Raw genomic sequence first — 21,345 nt, forward strand, 5'->3', positions numbered from 1 at the left:
CAGTGGTACACATGGCTATCTTCACATATATGTAGATATTTAGAGATAGAGCTAAAACCCAGATCTTTTGATTCCTAGTTCATCACTATCTCAGGTGAACAAATCCACAAAGCCCATAGTTTATGATTCTAATTGTGATGAGATGTGAACAGACATTTTGCCAGGAATCTGTAACTCCCACTATTACCGCCAATAAGACAAAGGTCATCCACAAACAGCCACTTGGCAGAATCCACTTCAGCAAATTCAATCTCTTCCAACCCACCACCAGTTTCACTTCCCTGTGGGGAAGATACAAAATGTACATGGGAGGAAGTGAGAGTGACGTGCTGGTGATCAGTTGTCTTTTCTGAAAAAGTGCAATCTACACAATGATATATATGTATACACAGAGGCAAATGGCTGCATAATGTATATGTATTGTGTATGTGCACACATATATGCATTTTAATAGCTCATTCAAGAAAAATAAGCAGGACCTGGATATGTTAGGTGTCCGAAGTGATAGTTTCCAGAATGGTAGGACAAAATTGACCTGGCTTCTCTAGCCAGCAGGAAATGCAATTCTGTTCCTGCTGCTCAAGGAGAAATGTTAGAACTCCATCAGAGGCTTTATGTTAGTCTCTCCTAGCCACTCTATTTCTAATAAAAATGGCATTTAGGTCACTTACTTAAAACAACAGTGATTTATAACTGCAGCTGAGAACTGCATGGAAGTCTGCAGCACATTATTTGACATCTGAAAAGTTTGGTTTTATCTGTGTAAAATGAGAACCATAAAACTGACAATCCCAGAATCAGGACAGGGAAGCTTCAGCGTGAAATAAATTGTTTAATTATGACAGAGCATGGTGAAAACAGCAGCCACTAACATTTTTATATGATATTCATACACAAAGTGATATGATTAATCTGATGTTAACTCAGATATATCAGCCCAATAGATTATAATCCTCTATTGTGAGCTAGAGAGACATAAAATGAAGTTATGGGCCCAAAAGCAAAATATTTTTAAAATAAGTTCCCTTACGGGTTTGAGGACTCTCCTTCAAGGGTCTCTATACATACTATGGGAGTTCTGGCATAATCCCTCTACAAAGTGGCCCATATCTAGAAGTACTGGTCTTTTTATTAATATTAGTGTTTGCCAAATAACCAATCAAACCTTACACACAAATTCTTTCATTTGAAAGAATTCTAGAAGACTAATTCTTTCATTTGAATCTCCCAGTGGTAAACATGTTCTCTTTGACATCATCTCTTTGATGTTAAATGAAATGACATTAAAGTATGTTTCTAGATTTGCATAAAGGAATTTTTTTCATATAATACCATATGTGTTTGTCTTACCCCAGTTGTGCAAATTGAGGTATGTTTTTAATATCTGCGGTTTTCACGGTTTTCCTATTATTAGGGCTACGCTGGAGATTTGAATCAGCTGGATTGTTCACCTTCAGAGCTCAAAACCAAAAGAGCAAGAATTTCCAAAGAGCAAAAAAAGTATTGTCTTTGCGGAAAGCACAATACTCTTCCCCTTTTCAAGCTGCTTTTTACCTATCTGAAGAACACCAGGCCATCAGAGGCAATGCACTGGGTTAGACTTACAAGTCAACTTTTCAGGAGAAACAGCACCTAGAGAGAGCTCAAGGTTTGGTCTCCGACTTCAGAGCTGATTCAGAATTCTGATTCTGTTTTCCTACAAGATGAGCCCCACATCTCTGTAACTTTTTGCATAATGTATAGAACTACATAAATAATTGGTGTGCTGATATTTTTGATAAAACAATACTGTTTATATATTTTTACAGCACTTTACAAAGTGTTTTCATATTTATTACACATTTGAGGCACAGCCTTGTAAGGTTGGTACTACTATCATCCCTAGTTTATAGAGATAACAGAGTCACCAGGAATACATGTAATTTGTCAAGACACTCAGCTCTTAAGTAGTAGAGTCAGAATTTGATCTCATAGCCTGTCCTCTATTCATTTGTACCTCATTCCCTCTGATAACTTTGCTTAGATCAAAAAGCCATCACCCTTCCAGGGAAATGTTGGGGCTCAGAACAGGATACCCCCAAATATGGCACCCTGGCATACCAAGCATTTTAAGCTAAAGGACATTGGAAAACCACAGAAACAGGAAGGTCACTCTCTGACCTTCTCTTGCCTTTCCCTCTGAAGCAGGCCATAAAATAATTTTCTGACCTACCTTCCCTAAAAGTAGGCCTTAAGATCTTCATTCCAGAGGGGTCCTACCCTATACTTGGAAGCCATCCGAACAAACAGGCCTTGCAAAGTTCTCCCTAGTTGATTACCATTAGACCATACTCTGTGGTCCTCCAATCATACTTCTGTATGACTATCCATATAACTACACAGTTTTCCCTGGGTCTTTGGGTCATTTCTAAGGGCTTCAGTGTCACATAAAACTCTGTTAAATAAATTTGTTATGCTTTTTGCTTGTTACTCGGCCTTTGCTATAGGGTTCAGTAATGAACCTTGCAATAGGTGAGAAAAAGACATTACTTCTTCTAACCCTACAGTTCCTGGTGCCCAGACAGGAACCTAAAACCTACCCCCAACAGTGCAAACACCAATTACTTGCCAGGCAAGGACTGCTCAGGGGTAGGGATACAAATAAAGAATAAATCTGATGGGAACATCCATCTATAAACCCAGTGCATGCATTTAATCCAATTTAGTAGTGCTACATCTTATTAAATGTGCATTTCCAACGCTGCTACATTTATAATTCATGTTATAAATGAGCACAATTATGTTTATCTCTCAAAATGCCAACCATCTACTAGAGTGAATTGTTTTCTTCCTCTGTGCTACTTGATTCGTACCAACAGAATAGCATTTATCATATTATTATATTATACAGTTAGTTATGTTATTTTTATTTTTTATTTTTTGAGACAGAGTCTCACTCTGTTGCCCAGGCAGGAGTGCAGTGGTATGTGATCTCGGCTGATTGCAACCTCCGCCTCCTAGGTTCAAGTGATTCACCTGCTTCAGCCTCCCGAGTAGCTGGGATTACAGGCACGTGCCACCACGCCCAGCTAATTTTTGTATTTTTAGTAGAAATGGGGTTTTATCATATTGGCCAGGCTGGTCTTGAACTCCTGACCTCAGGTGTTCCACCTGCCTCAGCCTCCCAAAGTGCTAGGATTATGGGTGTGAGCCACCGTGCCTGGCCGACAGTTAGTTATTTTTATACCAGTCTGCCCCACTGGTCTGGGAGCATCTTAAAAACAAGAACCATGTCCCATTCATTTTGAGCATAGCACCTGGTACACCTTAGATCCCAAGGAAATGATTGCTGAATACTCACTAGGGGACCTAACATTTATTTGTGATATACTTAGCCATAAATGAGTAATAAATCTTAAGAGACCAAATTTTACTAAGGCCAAATTACTGTCTGAAACATACAGTAACTCTGCTATTACAATTCTAGTTCTGAATCCAGTTTAAGAATTCTGTTTGAACTACTGATAAATGTTTATCATAGGCTGATAAGGGTCTATTCACTCCAGACATCAAGGTAATAGTAAGCCCTAATGGTAAAGTGAATTGGATACAGGATAGGAAGCCAAAATCTAAGATTATCCTACTCATTCCAAGACATCTGGTCACTTGATCAGTATTCTACCTAAGCCACTTGACCTAGATTATACCATTTATTTCACATTAAACCCTGTGGGAAGTATTATATGCTATTTCAGAGGCACAGTTCCCTATTCCATGTTTTTCTACTACCCAATGCAGCCTCCATGCATTTCCCTTTAGTTTGAAATAGGTAATATCCAGGAAAGGCAGATGAGAAATGGTAAAGAAGGAAATTAAACACAATGCTGACCCCTCTCTCTCACTCTCTGCCATCCACTTTTCTTGGATCCTAAAAGCTTCTGACATCTCATTCAGCACTCTCTAATCCCCCTAAATGAGTTTCTACTAATCTCTTCTCCGATTAAAATAATCCCTGCTCAACCTCCTACTCCGTATAACTATCTCAAGGCTCCATAAAAGTCATAGTAACAAATTTGTATCTACTTTACCTTTACTACCTTTCCTAGCCTCTAAAAAACTAAATACTCTAGGAGATGCCTCCTGTACTTCTGGCATTCCACCAAAATAAATGAGGTCCCAGATACTCCAAAGCATCTCACACTGGCTTACCCTAAATCTTGTCACTAACCCCAGGCCATTCAAAACACTAGCTACTCAGAAAACTTTCTCTTCTACTCTGGTAAATTCTATCACCAAGCCTATAAACCTTGGATACCGTCAGGAGTCTGGCTCCATTCCTGCCTATAAGTCATCCCTAATCCCAGTCATAGAATTCTTAGATGTCTAGAAACTTTTTAGGCATTCCTATTTCCTTTAGAGTAGTCTCAAATGAGATAGGCATGCTGACCAACATGACAACCCTACTCCGAGTACCAGCTAGTCAAAACAGTCCTACTAATTTAACAGCCATAGTCCTGAATAAACACGATCCTCACCCCTGTTTTAAGCAACAGGAGTTCCTAGAGGTCTATTGTTTTCAGTGAATTCTAAGAAAGTGGGAAGGAAGGACCATAGATTAGAGGGTATGTTTACAGAGCCATCTCAAGAGTCTGGCAAAGTGGGATGATAGTTCACTTTTGTGTTTTGGGGGCCTTGGCCATTCCCAGAAGAGAAAAGTGTAAGGCAGTTAGAAGACAAGCACCAAAATGGTGAAATTTATTTATAAAATAAATTTGCTGTTGACTCCTCTTTGCATACTGCTTTTTGGCATCCCTTTAACCTACTATACATTGTTTATGATTTCTGCATTCTAGTTTCTGATGATCAAGGTTGCCATTAGTGCTTATTTAAACCAGATGTTTTCCACAAGAAAATGTCAGATGAGGGGGAAGGGCTAGGCCATTATGAAAGAACATAGGCCTTACTACTTTCCTCTTCCCAGAGACTGCTGATTTGACTCAAGTTTCCGAATTGAAAGTCTGACATATTCATTTTTACTTATAGAAAAGTGTAGCTTTGTGTGTTCAAACAAGAACTAATGTCAGAAAAAAAGCATTATGAAATATACTTGTCTTTACTGTGTAGGTAACTAATGTTAATTACATAAATCTAAAAACGTAAAATTAGAATTAAGTATTGATAATGAATATTATTATGAAATCAGATTTAAGTTCTAAGACCTTGTTTAATTTTTTGTTGCCAATATGTTGCTAACATCACTGGGACTGTCTGTCCTGGGAGCCCTCACCTGCCTCATCCCTTATATGTGGTGATTTCCCTTTTCACTCCTCAGGTCTTCCCTGGCTTCTATAAAACAAGAAATTCTGCTTTTTACATAAGCTTCTTAGAACTGAGTTTTTGTCATATGTAACAGAGTCTTGAGTAAAATGTTGTATTAAGCATTAGGATTTTTCGTATTCAAACTCTCTTGCTGGTTTGCAGTTTGTTCACAGGTCATCTGCAAAAGTTGTGGGAAAATGCTTGCAGGTATCCTGTTCCTTTCAGCCCTCACAAAGCATCAGGGTGGTCGGTATCATCTCTGATGCAAAGGAGGAAACTGAGGCTAAGAGACTTGCTCAAAAGACAAACAACTACTGTGGGAGAGGAAAAGATTTATTTTTCCGTGGCTGAGCCTCTATAATAAAAGCCACATTACCAAGAGAAAAGCATAACAAATTTATTTATAAATTTGTGACACAGGAGGCTTCAGAAATCAAGATCCAAAGAAACAAGTAAACTTAAGTATTTTTACGCTTAGGTTTGATGAAGAGATGGACAGTTGTAGAGAAGTATGATTGGAAAAAGGGGATATAATCTAATGGCAATAAACAAGAGGGAATTTAGCAAGGCCTGTTTGTTCAAACTCCTCTCTGAGTCCCTGTGTCTTCAGAGATAAGGACACTCCTCAGCTTCAGGAGAGAAGGGCAGGGGGAAAGTAAGAGAATGATCTTCCTGCTTCTGCAATTTTCACAAATGCCAGGCTTCATATTGTGGGGTAGTGTGTCCTGAACCTCATCACTACCAAGAGTTGTAGAGAAAATTCCAACCCAGGGAGATGTGACTTGGAATTCTATTAACCTCCTAAACAAACTGGATCAGGGGGCAGGTGAAAATCCCACATCCATGAATATAAATTTCAACTGCACCTGGTAAAAACCTTAAGTGGGGCATGGGGATGTGTTGTTTACCTTTCTTTACTACCAGATCAGAACATTTTCTGCATCTGATTAAACAAACTCTGCCTTGGGGTGGTAGGGTGGGTGAGAAGAGGGGAAGGGAATGCCTCCCAAGGTAGCAGGTGACAGGGGCTACAAGGGCAACCTTCCCTCTCTCATGCCAATATCTCCGGTCCCCTCAGCCATTTAATGATACTGCCCCAGCCACAAAACAACAAAAGGCAGACCTTGTTCTTAAACCTTAGATGCTAAATCCTCATGCCTTCTCCTCTTTCCACACTGCTACTCTTTCCTCCTATTCTGTCTACAACATCACAAATACACGTGTGTGCACACACACACATGCTGCAACATTCACATGGAACAATACACAGTAAACGTTCCTACAAGGTGAAGGTACTCTAGGGAAAAAGGGCTATTATCCATCCAGTAGAGGTTACTCCTATTTACAAACTCTACCAACCCCATGGCTAGTATGGCTTTGAGCCCTGCATTTACTAGTGCAAACAGTCTCACCCAGGAACTCTCTCTCAGCCCCCTTCCCTGCCTGACCCGGAGTCCCCGGCCTACTGTGTCCTGCCGCAGATTTCCTTGCTCCTCTGTCAAACCTCACAAGTTCCTTCTGTCTCACCTCTTTTCTTCTCACAAAATCCAGTAACAACCCTGTACCTGTTACTGGTTTGGGGGCAAGGGGTGAATATGAGTCCCAGTTCTGCTCACTTTGGGATAAACAGGGATTTAAAAATACCTAATATAGAGGGTTACATCTTACATGGGGATTGTATTCTAGAGTTGGCATGTAAGGCAAATTTTACATAGTCAAAATTACCCTGGAAAATCCCTTAAACCTCCCAATACAAAATATATGGTTTTGTAGTTGCAACGCTGCACAGTATATGGGTATATAGTAATATGAATAGCATAAAATTAAAAGTACAAGTGCAAGATACAATTCTGCAGTATTTTTAATTATATACCAGAAAGAGAGAGTGCATAGTTGAACTTGAATACATTAAACGGGGCGCTGATGCTACTCTTCTGTATCTTTCACCTCAACTCCCACAGTCTTTTCGCACACATCTAAATAGGCTTAAGGGCTCCATTTACATGAAAAGACAGACAGCTCCGGGAACCTTTGAGGCCTGCTCTTAAGATACACAATCACCACAAAAGGAAAAGGGAGAGCATTCTTTCACACAGATCTCTTTTCCTGTTTTTGCCTTGTGGCAGGAACAAAAGAAGATTTCTGAAAGAGAAAGCCGGTAAAAACTGCAGGCCAATAACTTCTACACTAGGCTGTGAAAGATGCCCAATTTCAAAATGCTTCCTTAAGCTGCAACATCCACAGCACACAGCCTTGAGGAGGTGCAAGGGTCTTCGTGACCAATTGCCCTAAAGTCTTTGAAGGATATGAGACCTTAAGAAAAAGCTGATTCTATGAAATCACGCAGAATGAATTAAAAGGAGCATTCTAGCCCAAGTCTGAGATAAAACAAAGGTTAGATTAGGCATTTCAGAACTAGTGGAAGATTAACAATTGTTGTGAATGTACTTAATGTACTTACTGTTTTTTAAGACCTTATTATCTAAGTATATCTTCAAATATGGCATCAGGTAATTGTTTATGTTAGCTGTTGAATGTTCCTCTAAATGTGAGAAAATCAGCTTATAGCATGATGGAGTGCAGAAAACGCTACCCCCAAATATGGAACCTTGGCACACTGAGTATTAAGCTGAAGGAAGTTAAGAAAACTGCAGAAGCAAAAAGGTCTCTCCGACCTTCTCTCTTGAAGACCCTCATGAGACAGGTGTCTTGTACTATATCCGGGGGGATGGAATGTTAAACACAGAGGCCAAGAAGAAACTAAACAAACAGGCTTTGCTAAGATCCCCCTAGTTTATCATCATTAGGTCACACCTGCTTTTCGTCCAACTATACTTCTACATGACTGTCCACGCTTCATCAAACCTAACCATAAAAATACAGCTTTCCTTGGGTCTGGATCTTAATTTCTGAAGGCTCCTGTATCATGTAAAACTTTGGTTAAATAAATGTGCTATGCTTTTCTCTTGTTAATCTCCTTTGTTATAGAGGTGTCAGCCATGAAACTTGTGAGGTAAAGACATTACTCCCCTACTATCTCTACCCCCGCTATCTGCCCCTCTCCACACACACACACACACACACACACACACACACACACACAGTCTCTCAGCCACACTGGCCCTCTTTTTGTTCTGGGATACTCTAAGCTTGCTCCTATCCCAGAGCCTTTGCACCAGATATTTCTTTCTATTTGAATATGTTTTCCTCACTTTTCCCAAGACCCATGGGGATGCTTCTCATGACGTAGGTCTCAGCTAATGCAAGTCCTCCTCATAGAGGCCTCCTCTGATCACCCATTTTATAGCAGCCAGTCTCCACACCCCCCCATTATCACTTTCCTTAGTTTTATTTCCCTGGTCAAATATATCACCACCCGAAAATACCTTATATATTTGTTATTTTGTGTATTATCTTAATTCTTCCACTGGAATGAAAGCTCCTTGAGGACAGGACCTCTGTCTTTTTCACCACTTTCTCAATGCCCAACACATGCCTGGCCCAGAGTAGATACCCCATAAATATATAATGAGGGAATAAATGACTCTCAGGCAAAACAGTGATATAGCCATAGCCATATCGCTGCTTGGTCCACAGTATCATGGTCAAGACACTATGCTTAACTGGTGCCTGCTACCTAAGCACTAGAAAAGGGGCTAGGGAGGGAAATAAAGCATCATGAGCTCAACTTGCAGATCTGTGCTGCCCCTTAATCTGCTATCTATCTTGCTTTGGGATCATACGAAATTATGGCCATTTATAACCACATGTGGCAGATTACCACTGGCTTTACAGTTAACCTTGTCTAATTCTTCTTCAGTCTCTAAAAAAAGATAAATGTCATCTTGTTAAATTACACATGATAACCTAGCAAAAACTTCTGAGTACTCTATTTGTGCTCTGAGAGCTTTAAATCATCCTCCCTTGTTTGCATCTCGTTCAAGAACAGGGGCCATGACAGGACAGAGCTTTGTGGAAGCTGGCACTGGAGGCTGGACTTCAGCAGCAGGAATTTGCAGAGCCTTATTCACTGACATGTCTCACAAATATGTCTGAGCAGCTTCTTTCAAGCCCACCTGCCACTGGCAAATTCTCCCCTTAGTTTCTGCCCGTGACTCAGTTGCTTAATTCTAGTCTAGTTAACCTTGACTAGGGACAGGTCACTCTGGTCTGAAAAATGACTACTTAGGCCAATGGCAGTGGAGGCTCCAGAATTTTTACACAGGAAGGCTCCTGCTTTTGATATTCTAGAAGATTCTTCTTTCTTTGCAGTAACTTTCTTGTCATCTGAGCTGGCTTGAGTGGGTGTTTATTCCTTAAGACCTCAAAAGTCTAAGTTAATACCAATGTGTGACAGAGGAAGAATAATGCTCTCTAGTAAACTATCTCATGGGGATGGTCATGACCTGCCCCCAAATAATAGGCAGTCTGTGGGAAGTCCTTGAGTGGCAATGTTGGAAAAGGTGCAGTGTTCATTAGTGTTCATTGTTTGATACCTTACATACGCACACACACACACCCCGTTTTATTAGTCATGAACCCAGCATCTTTAAGTTTTATTAAGACACAAAAACCATAGCAATGTTCCACGGTTACACTAACATATTACTAGTTAAAGAGATATGTTTCTGGAATAAGAAAAATCAACCAAAACCAATAAAAACTTGGTTTCACATTGTGTGTGAGTGTGTGTTGTGTGTGTGTATACAGACAGGGTCGCCCAGGCTGGAGTGCACTGGCATGTGCAATCATGGCTCACTACAACCTCAACCTTGCAGGCTCAAGCGATCCTCCTGCCTCAGCCTCTTGAGTTGCTGGGACTATAAGTAAACACCACCATGCCCGGCTAATGTTTTACTGTTTGTAGTGACAGGGTCTCACTATATTGTCCAGGCTGGTCTCGAACTCCTGGCCTCAAGTCATCCTCCTACCTTGGCCTCCCAAAGTGCTGGGATTACTCACCTGGTCTCAAATTTGACTAATCATATCACTCACACAGCTCACTTATGTTTCTGAATCTCAGATACCTCATCATTAGAAGGTGATTAGTAATACATTTCTCTCAGGGTTTTATGAATATTAAAATTAAACAAACTATACTAAACATCTAGCATAATGTGTGGCACTTAGTAAGTGTTCAAAAAATGTCAGTTCCTATGCTCTGGTTTGACTTACTTTCTCCATAACTAATGAATCTATCCATTAATTAAAAACATTAATAATCTATTGTGGTTCTCTACCGTTTTAAAAGCATGGGTTATGGAAGAAATAAATGACATGGACTCCACTTCTATAAAGTTTACAATTGAGTTAAGGTGTCAAAAACAATCACAGAGAACAACACTATGAAACCTAACATATTTATATAATAAACTTTGGAGTTTTATAATACTGCTAAGAAAGAAATCTTTCAATTAAAGAATTTCTCAATCCCGCAATCTTAGCAAAAACTCTTTTCACTCCTTCATGTTCTCTTCTCATCTTGCTGCATATATACACATTTTAATAATTTTATATTTTGTTTTTAATTGCTTAACATTATGTAAAAATTCTTATTAATATATAAAATCATTTAATTTTAAATTATCAATTAAGCATAAACAGTATACTATACATGTCACAGTTTAATTCTTCCATTTTTAGACACTGAAGGAGTTTTTCCCTTTACAAATAATGGTGCAATTAATTTTATTTTTATTTTTAATTTTTTGTTCCGTTGCTTTTTTAATTGTGGTAAAATATGTAGCATAATGCTTATAATTTTAACCATTTATGAGTATATAATTCACTGACATTAAATTAATTCATAACATTACATAACTATTACCATTATCTACTCAAAATGTTTTCTTATTCCCAACATAAATTCTGTACTCACTAAAAAACAGCTCCCCATTCATCCTTCCCCAAGCTCCTGGAAACCTCTATTCTACTTTCTGTATCTATGAATTTGCCTATTCCAGACACCCATATAAGTGGAATCATACAACATTTATCCTTCAATGTCTGATTTATTTCACTCAGCATGTTTTCAAAGTCCATCCATGTTTTAATGCTGCAATTAATTTGATTAGTGCAGGGGACATTCTGTAATTGCCTTTTTTAAAATTACAGATTTTATTCCTTTTTCCTGGAACCTATACTCCAGCAATAAAATGTTAAAATATGAGCTTTGCTCTTGAAATATACTTATGTATGATCTCTTTAACTTTAATATCCCTTATATGAAGGAATCCAGATTTTATGTTTATGACTTTAGTATTTATCTGATTCTATTCGATTGCTTCCTGTGCCAAAAGTTTTTTTTTTTGTATCGGGTGTCAGATCTGTAGAAGGTTAGGGGCAAGAGAGACTGGTGAAGTGAGTGAGACAATAGGAAAGGCTCAGGAAGGAGGTGGGATTTAACCTGGGGCCTTGGAAATACAGTAGGATAGGCCTCAGAGAAAAAGCAAAGTTTACACAAGATGAAAACAGTTTGAGAGAAAATACTAGGATGTCACCACAGATCAACCAAGCAGTGTGACTTCAGGCCTCTTTCACTGAGAGCAGTAGAGCTGTTCCTGGGGATCCAATGGAATGAGTCTGATGAGACAAGAAGGGACATATCATGGAAGGACCTAAAAGCCAGACATAAAAATGGAAGCTTCCCCAACTGAAATTAATTCAGAGTCATCGTCATCAAATTAGATGACACCTTTAATGGACTTTCCAGTAAGTCTTTTCTGGGTGACTACAGACACCCGAATCCACCTGGAAGGATGAAGAGAGATCCTTTAATCCTTTCCTAATAGACCACTCAGCAGACATCAGATGGTCAGGTGAATGACAGAAATGGCCAGTGAAGGGGCCACCAGCACCAGCCCTGGACAGGTGACAAAGATTTCTAAGGGCTGTAACTCCAGTGACTAGTCCTCAGATTCAACACCCAAATTGGGTAAATCTCTATCCCTTTGTCAAGCTCACTGTGTCACCTGACCAAATCTAGTCAGAGGTAAGGTGCAGCACATATTTCTTCCACTGACCACAGTATAATATCCTGGATCCAGATGAACTTTTTTTGCACAGTATTTATTATTCTAATAAACCAAATGGAATGTTTAGAGATGACTGGAGCAATCTGATTGGCAAACTTACAGGGCATTAATTCTTCCAAGGTGACTGGTGAATAAAAAGTGAAACTATAGCACTCATGTAAACAATCCATCTGCCTCATTTCCCTCCCCCAGGCACCTCTAATTTTCAGCTTATATTAGCTGTAAGACGAGTTAATGTTTTTAGTGTAGAAAAAGGGCATCATCCCAGACATAGAAATTACTTTAAGAAGGAAAAGCTCTGTAGCAATACACATTGTATAAATAGGCATCCATGAACAATGACTATTACATTGCAGCAGATAGGTGAGATCATGGTATGGGCAGTTGAGAAACTACTAACTTATTACAGGTATCAAAAGTTCCACTTTGGCCGGGCGTGGTGGCTCACGCTTGTAATCCCAGCACTTTGGGAGGCCGAGGCGGGCGGATCATGAGGTCAGGAGATCGAGACCACAATGAAACCCCGTCTCTACTAAAAATACAAAAAATTAGCCGGGCGTGGTGGCGGGCGCCTGTAGTCCCAGCTACTCAGAGAGGCTGAGGCAGGAGAATGGCGTGAACCCAGGAGGCGGAGCTTGCAGTGAGCCGAGATTGCACCACTGCACTCCAGCCTGGGCGACAGAGCGAGGCTCTGTCTCAAAAAAAAAAAAAAAAAAAAGTTCCACTTTAGGTGAGAAAATTATGTGATAACTTTTGTCCATAAATATATATACTTTTGAACTAATCCCAAAGAAATGATTGTAACTCAACAATACAGTCTAATTGCCTCATTGTCTCAAAACAAGTCCCTCCTTGTGGGACGTTGAAAATTAGTGTGAATGATTGTCTTATAAAAGGAATTAGGTAACTAAGGTATGAAAGCAGGACTTGGAATGATGGAACCAGAACCAGGGTACAAGGGCTTTCCCAGGGGCCAGACCAGCAAACCAGGCAGGTGACCTCTAAGGTCAACTATTTCCAGGTAATTACCTTACGTTTATCTTTGACAAATCTTGCTTTCAACTTCTTGTTGATATTATTAACTCTTCCCGTCAACTCTTTTTGTTTATCTCTGTCTTTGAACTCTTTCTTAGACCACAAAGAGAAAAAGTTTTCTGAAAATAGTTGAAACACAAACTCCGTAAGATATTAATGTTTTTAGTGGGGAGAGAGGAAAAGGAAGAGGAAGAAAAGGGAAAAAGAGCAAAGTCAAGGAAGAAGAGAATGAGAAAGAAATTTTAAAAAAAGGGAGCATGTGAAAGAAAGAAAATACTAAGTGAAAAAGGGGAAGAGGGGAGGATGAAAGGCAAAGGAGATGGAGAAAAAGAGAATACATAGTTCTCTTTAGGACTATAAAGAGAAGTATTCCAGAAGTGAAAGAATCAAAGCACTAGAGAGGAACATATTGGACTATTTTCCAGCTCCTCCTAAATTGCCTCTTGATTACTCAGTACCCAGTGGGTAATTTACAAGGCCCAATGGTATGCCTTGTATTCAAACAGACAAGAACTCTTCACAGTGTTTATGATGGATCCCTTTGGTGATTTGGTGAAACCTGTAAGCCCTTCTCAGAAAAATGTTTCTAAATGCATAAAATATATACACTTTTAAGTAAATGAAACATAGAGGATTACAAAGAAAACCAATTTTATAGAAATATAGTTTCCAAAATACCTTTGAATATTTGAAATATTAATGAATGTGCTTCTTAATGCATTAATGGCAAAATCTAGTGGTGGATCAACTACAATATTGTCAAAGTAGTGATGCGTACAAAGAGTATTTAAAGGTACCTGGAACAACTGAAATGCAAGATTAACTGTCCAATCTGTGGTTTAAAGTCCCAGGAACAGCTAATACTACTGTGGTTTTTTGCCCACAATCAAAATTGAAGGAAATAATCAATTTCAGGTAAAGGTTAGTGAAAATGGAGATGTAGCTTTCTTCTCATCTAAGTTCATGGATCTCCTGAATTTGGAGGGTTGGGGGAGACGGGCTGATGCTAACTAGGATAAGAACCTCCTACCCTATTCTTATGTAAAGAATAAAACAACTTGAAGAGATAGTACCTCTTTTTTTAAAATAAATCTTTTAATCTAGGAGCAACATGAGATTCCACAAAATCATTCAGATCAAAGCTGCCGAGAAACCAACAATTCTGAAGAAATAAATAATTACAGAAACAAGTAACATGAAGTGGCACTAATTACAAAGGCTTCTTAGAGAAGGCAAGTCCTTTCCAAGTTCCTAAAGAAGTACTAATATATTGGGGATACTGACAAATGGAAAAATTAAATATGAGCTTCACCTAACACCACACATCAAGATAAGATCTAGACAAAATAGAGTTAATTATAAAACTATTTGAAAAACTAGAAGAAATGATGCATATTTTTCTTGTTTTTAGTAATTGTTAAGACAGAGCAGGATAATACTTGAGGCCAATTATAACAGTAAAATATATAGCAATATATTTAGTGAGTAAGAGTACTGTCCACAACCCTGAGTTTGAATCTCATTTATGTCACTTCTATCTGTATTACTCTCTGTGCCTCAACTTCCTATCAGTGAAACGGAGATAACATTACCTACTCCACAGGGGGGTTACTGTAAAGCATAAATAAATACAGATTTATAAGCTGTAGTAATAATAATGGAAACTTTTCAAAATCACTTATTAGCTACCATTTTATGTGTTTTAAAGAAATGTTTTGCTTAAAAGAAATTATAAAGAAAAATGCTGACATATTTGATTATACAAAAAATGTTAAGACTTTTGCATATAAATGATTCCATAAACAAAATTAAAAGGCAAATGAGAAACTGGGAAAAATAACTGAAACAAATATGAGACAAAAGGTTAATAGCCTTACTGTATAAGCCAATACAAAAACACACATTAACATTCCAATAGAAACGTGAACAGAAAACTAAATTAAACAAACATTCACAAAAGACAAAATACAACGTACAGAAAAATTTTTCCAAAAGAAAGGTTAAAGGATGTGAGAAAATACCTTAAGTATAATGTTACACGAGAAAAAAAAGCTACAGATGGCATGATATCAATTTTGTTAATATACAAATACACTGAAAAAATCTGGAAATAAATATACTACAGTATTAAAGGTATCTCTGGATAGATAATTATGACTAAGTGATTTTTATTTTCTTCTTCATTTTTTCTGCCTTTTGGAATGGAGAATTTGACCAAATTTACAATGAGGAACATTCTTTTTTTTTTTTTTTTTTGACGGAGTCCTGCTCTGTTGCCCAGGCTAGAGTGCAGTGGCGCGATCTGGCTCACTGCAACCTCCACCGCCCAGGTTCAAGTGATTCTCCTGCCTTAGCCTCCTGAGTAGCTGAGATTACAGGCACACACCACCATGCCTGGCTAATTTTTTTGTACTTTTAGTAGAGTCGAGGTTTTGCCATGTTGGCCAGGCTGGTCTCCACCTCCTGACCTCAGGTGATCTGCTTGCCTTGGCCTCCGAAAGTGCTAGGATTACAGGAGTGAGTCACCACACCTGGCTACATTCCTTTTTAATAGAAAAAAAGAACATAACACTATAACATTGCTTGAAATAGTGAAAAATTAGACGCCACCTAAATATCCATCAATAACAAATGGGTTTGTATGTACATATTCAGTATGACTTAATAGGCAGCTGTTAAAAAAGAATAAAGTGTATTTTTTCCTGCAATGTTGTTATACAAAAAGAAACAAGTTGCAAAACAGTTTATATAAGTGTGACCCTATTAAAATACCATGTATGTTTCTCCATTGTTTGGCAAAAGACATGTGTGTGCACATACATGTGTGTATGAGTGATGGACGGAAGGGTGGTGAAGAAGTAGGGAATAAAGTAAAGCTTGGAGGAGTGTATTGAATTTCCAGAATATAAGCTAGGACCATATTTAAATGTCAATTCAAAAATACACATCCCAGCTAGATTTACATAATTTTAGATGGCTGTTATTTCTCCCTCTTCCATTCATATAATTTCTGAAGAGGTTGGGATAAATAATAGGGAAGACCCACATTTGAGTCTCTATACAGAGAATATTTCCAAGAAAATCAGAACCTAATCATTCTCTAAAGCTCAAATTTCCAAGCTAAAATCTAATTTTAAACTTCACCACCTTGTTTTCAAAATTCAGCTGCCTGGTTATAGGTATACTCAACTCCTGCAGGGTGTAGGATTAAAAGAGGAATGAGGGATCTTGCTCTTTTGTACAAGTTGCAAAAGACCCTTTAGAAATAAGGGACTTAAAAAGAAAGGCTATTGGCTGTGAAAGACATTCCTCTTAAATCTCAATTAAAACTAGTTCCTTCCTGCACCTTACAAGTTATGAAGGCTTCCCCAAATGGCAGACAGGTCAATCTTGATGTGCATGACTGAGATAACATGGCTGTGTGATAACTTCGTTCAGTCATAATGGACACTGGTGTTTTTCCTGTAGCATTACAAAATGGAGAATTTTTACATAACTGTATTAGCATGTCATCTTTAAACAACACTATGCTGTCTCACCATCAAACAAATGGTATTTCATACTTTGACAAGGGCTGAGCTGGAAAAGTACAGCACCAAAAGTTGGAAAAAGTTCAGTAGAGAAATGAGCAAAGATGTTGGACCCAGCAGAGCAAAGATAATGGACCCAGCAGACATGGAGGCAACTGAAATTAATCTGCACACCTAGAGGAACAGATGTGACACCTGCAGGATGCTTCAGACTAAAGCTCATCATGGGAAAGTCTCTTTTCTTAAAATTATTTCCTTTATTTTGTTTTCCCCAACATTAGAGTCGAAAGGACAACTCCTCCACATTCCTTCAAAAGCTTTAACAGGTTTCAAGTTGTTTACCAGCATTTAAAATAGAAAAAGGACTGGGACCTCTTTCCTTGTATAGCTACACTCCCCTCTAAAAAAAACACACGCTTGGCTCTTTTCACCTCCTGCTTTTAAGAAGGAATTTTAATGGGCTGGGGCTCATCGAGGTGCATAAACTCAGGAGGGAGGAGCACAATGGTAAATTATACCTTGCAAAGAGTCAGAGCCCACTCACTGCTGCCAGTGATGTTAAGTCCATAAACAAAATCTTTTTTTTTTTTTTTTTAATTCCTCCTTGAAAGGTGCAACAGAAGAAGATGAATCACTTCTTTTTTTCCCCTGAATCTGTCATACAAGAATCAAGGACTTGTCAATGACTCCAAACAGCAGGGCCTTGACAACTAGTCAAAGACAAAGTTGTTTTGTCCAGCATCTCTCCTTTCTCTGGAAGCATTTTCCTCCCAATTAATATAAGTTATGAGGCTGCACTGAAGAGCTCAATAAACTGACACCGAAGGACATAAGTTGGCTTTTTTACGCTGAAAACCATGGTAAGCTGATATATACAGCTTGTGTCCATGAAGGTGGAGGTGCCAGAACTTCTGGTAACCTCTGGCTGCATCACTGCTGCTACACTGGGGCAGTCATTGCATTTTCTGATAGTCTCTGCCTTCCTGGGAACGTTCCATAACCCTCAGCTCTACTCTCCTATTTTCTTCTGTTAGACCCCAGACCCTCAGGTATCTGGTTTGAGCAGTCATTGAGATGTAGGTATGAGGCCCTCACTGAATTAATGCCGGTTGTCTTGGGGCTGTGAGCAGGCCGGGACAACACCCATAGGCCTGTTCCCAGGGGATTTAGGGGAGGATTTTATCTATTTTGGATCTGCTTCTTTTTCTCCTTAAAACAATAATAGAACTACCACTGTGTTGTGCATTTTGGAAACACAAATCCAAAGAATTCTATAATATTTGAAAACATCTACTTAAAGGAATTGACGAAATTGTGATTGTTTCCCTTAAAAGTAAACTGTATAGCTTGATATCTCAGGCATTATAGTAAGAAAATTAAGCTTCTTGACTCAGAAACAAATATAGAAACAAGCCGTGACTCATTTTTACCATCATTCTATTCCAGAAACTTAAAAGCATAGCCTGCATAGTGAAGATCCACATAAAAATGCAGGCACATTTGCTGCAGTGCTAAGAGCAGAAGATATCAATTAATTAGAGAAGTGTGAAAATAAAGACAGGATAAATGAGGGGGGCTGGTAGGGAGACAGGAAGCAGGAGTGACAAACAACAGCAAAAATATCATAAATAAATAATTCAGAATGGATGCTAAATACAAAAGTGGGAGCCAAGCCAGACTAAAGTTCAGATGCATCTAGGGTTACTTTGTGCAACACATTTATTCACTAAAGCGCCAAAGCAGCTATTAGAGGAAACAATAAAGAGGCCCTCTCCCCTGGAAATTTGAGTCCTGCTTTGGAATTTTTATGACATTTCTTCCTTAACAAACAAGAAGGTCTCACCACCTTCCCCTGGCTTCAAAGCCTCACTATGGCGGTGGCCTGCGATTAATATCCTTGGTCTGATTTATATATGTTGTTTGAGGTATTTTCAAAAGTCACGTAGTTTATGAAAGAATTGCAGCTCTAGCAGGCAAACAAATAAACAAGACCCCCATATCTCTAACCTACAGGATTGCCCTGATTACCATGACTCACCTTGGTCATTTCAACAATGTCCTTTCATGTCACCAGGGCTGTGTGTGCAAAATTAGGACACTACCTGGACCTCCAGCTAAACACTAAAAAATACTCTAGGATTCCCAGTCGGAAAGTGGTGAGGGTGTGATGTAAGTATGTGTGTAAAACTATAGTCCAGTTGGTTTTTGTTTTATACAACAAGTGGGTTCCTGAAGAGTCAAGATTTAAGTACTTTTTTTTGTAGATGAAAACATTTACAATTCACATCAGAAGCTCACTACTTAATGAAATCTGATTGTGGTTCCAGTTATAAAGAATGCTTTTGTAATTAAAATACAATCTTTTTGTTTGATCAATTTTATACATTCAAACGTGGTTTTACTGGAGTTTCTTAAATGTAGGGTATACTTAGAGTATTATTACTAGTTGGTAAGTATTGTTTTGTTTTAATGCTATTCTTTTCTTTTTCAGCAAAAATCCAAAGAAGTATTTCCGTAGCCCAAGTTCATACTCTTCACAACATGAAAGATAGAACTTGCTCTGCTTTATTTAGCTTAATGCGTCCTGTGGCATGTGAGGCATCCAGGGTAGCAGACACCAGCAAATTGTTAGGGAGAAACTGAGAGGCAATGCCCCACTGACTGCGCGGCAGTATTTCCAAGCCGGTGACAGAGCTGAACCAGGATCAGACTGCTCTTTAAAAACACCTGTTCTGTAAACCTGAGTTAGTGAGGGCAGCATCTTCCAGCTGACTCAGCCCAGCCGCTGCTGCCCTCTGCCAGAGGGCCTGGTGCCATTCGGGCAAGGACTCAGGTGCCTTACCCCCAGACCCTTCATGACCCACTGGCACGCAAAGGCGAGGGTGCCAGCACCAATGGGCACATCCATCCCAATCTGCCATTTCAAAGCAGCTGCCTGCAGGCTGTGTCCGCCCTCTGCTAGCAGAATGCAATGGGGCAGAGAAATTAAAATCTAGGGGAGCTGGGGAAAAAAGAAAGATGGAAATCTTAAAGACAGTATCTTGGAAGCATATGTTTTAGAATCACTGCAGCCAGTTCCCTGTCAAGAAAATATTGGTCATGTTGGTTGGTCCAATCTCATGTAGCCACAGATGGTTTTATGCCTCACTATTCAGATCCCCACTCCCCAGAGTAGTGAGAAACAAAGGACGTGGTGCTTTGTGGTGTAGTTATTCTGCCACCTAGTGTTACATGTAAAAACAAACAAATAAATTAAAAAAAAAATACAGGCTATGTTAGAAGAGTAAAAGTAGAATCATGAACTTCACTAAATTACATTTTTTTTTCTTTCCAAACATGAAGATCCTTCATGTACAGTGGCGGCCTGGGGAGGCATTGCCAACAATTACAACAGCCCTTCTCATTTGAATTGAATGGAAGGCCAAAGAGCATGAGGTCTGAAGTTTAGGATGTGAAGGAGAAAAGAACATAACCTCAGAAACCCAATTTTAATGATATTTAAAAGGCCTATTCCCTCCAGGTAAGGTAAATACCATGAATATAATAATACAAACTGGAACTGGACAAGGAAAGCTATAGTTTCTGTCCTGAAGAAGAAAGAGTAAACAGAAAAAATGCAGATTGCTTTTTAAAGTATTATTACTTCTGCAACTAACGCATCATGAAGTAATAAAATGAGCTATGGGCTTGGAGTGAAGGTCTGAGTGTGAGTCCCAATTCAGTAGCTTCCTCGCTGTGCTGGTGAGTTGTGCAGTATCTCTGAGCTTCAATTTGGTGTTCTGGAAAACAGCTGTATACTTACACACACATTCTTCCTCCTTTTACAACACTGTCCTGAGGATCAATTAGAAACGTACATGAAGGCATTTTGTAACTATAAAGTGCTTTGCAGCACCCTGAAGACCATTTCCCTCACTATATTATTCTCTTTTTGCGGTTATATCTGCCATTTATATGTATGTGGCTTTCTGTATTTAACTTGTCCTGGAGTGCTAGTGATCATTCTTAAATAAGTGCTTTCAGAATTAAAAGAAGTATTAAATAGGAAAATGTGCAAGTATGTCATGCAACATATAAAAAAAATCCCCCAAATAGACTAATAAAATATTAGCATTACAGTTTAAAATTAGATTATTCCAAGTGTTTCTCCTTAAAATTATGTTCCGTTGAGAATGATAAGCCATCTTGGTTAGTTGTTTCTACTAAAATTAGTATATTCACGAAAATTCTTAAAATTACAGGGAATCTGAACTGAACTTTCCTTCTTGTGGGCAGAGCCTTCCATTGTGATAAACCAGGCATCAGGAAATAGTTTTTCATTTCCGTTCCTGCACTAACTAGCTATGTCACTTTAAGCAATTTCAGTTTCCAAATGGGCAAAAAGTAAGACGTAAACAAAATAACCATGGCTTCCAGTTCTATGATGACAAGTTGTTGTTCTGCTTTTG

The 21,345-nt window shown here is 38.7% G+C and overlaps 2 protein-coding genes across 8 annotated transcripts in view; one reads left to right on the forward strand and one right to left on the reverse strand.

Moving 5' to 3' along the window:
- LOC131381474 (uncharacterized) overlaps positions 1 to 1,701 on the forward strand; it is a 52,007-nt gene extending 50,306 nt beyond the window's left edge. For all 4 annotated transcript variants that reach the window (XR_009210226.1, XM_058429430.1, XM_058429429.1 and 1 more), the window contains one exon: positions 1,415 to 1,701. Coding sequence is in view for 3 of the 4 variants with exons in the window: in XM_058429430.1 (XP_058285413.1) it covers positions 1,415 to 1,636 (222 nt within the window). In the remaining variant the exon portion in view is untranslated. The remainder of the gene's footprint in view (positions 1 to 1,414) is intronic.
- The window catches only part of RAD51B (RAD51 paralog B), a 730,112-nt gene that overhangs the window by 276,519 nt on the left and 432,248 nt on the right, over positions 1 to 21,345 (reverse strand). The window lies entirely within an intron of this gene.

This window comes from Hylobates moloch, unplaced genomic scaffold (assembly GCF_009828535.3).
Source record: "Hylobates moloch isolate HMO894 unplaced genomic scaffold, HMol_V3 SCAFFOLD_16, whole genome shotgun sequence".
Lineage (NCBI taxonomy): Eukaryota > Metazoa > Chordata > Mammalia > Primates > Hylobatidae > Hylobates > Hylobates moloch.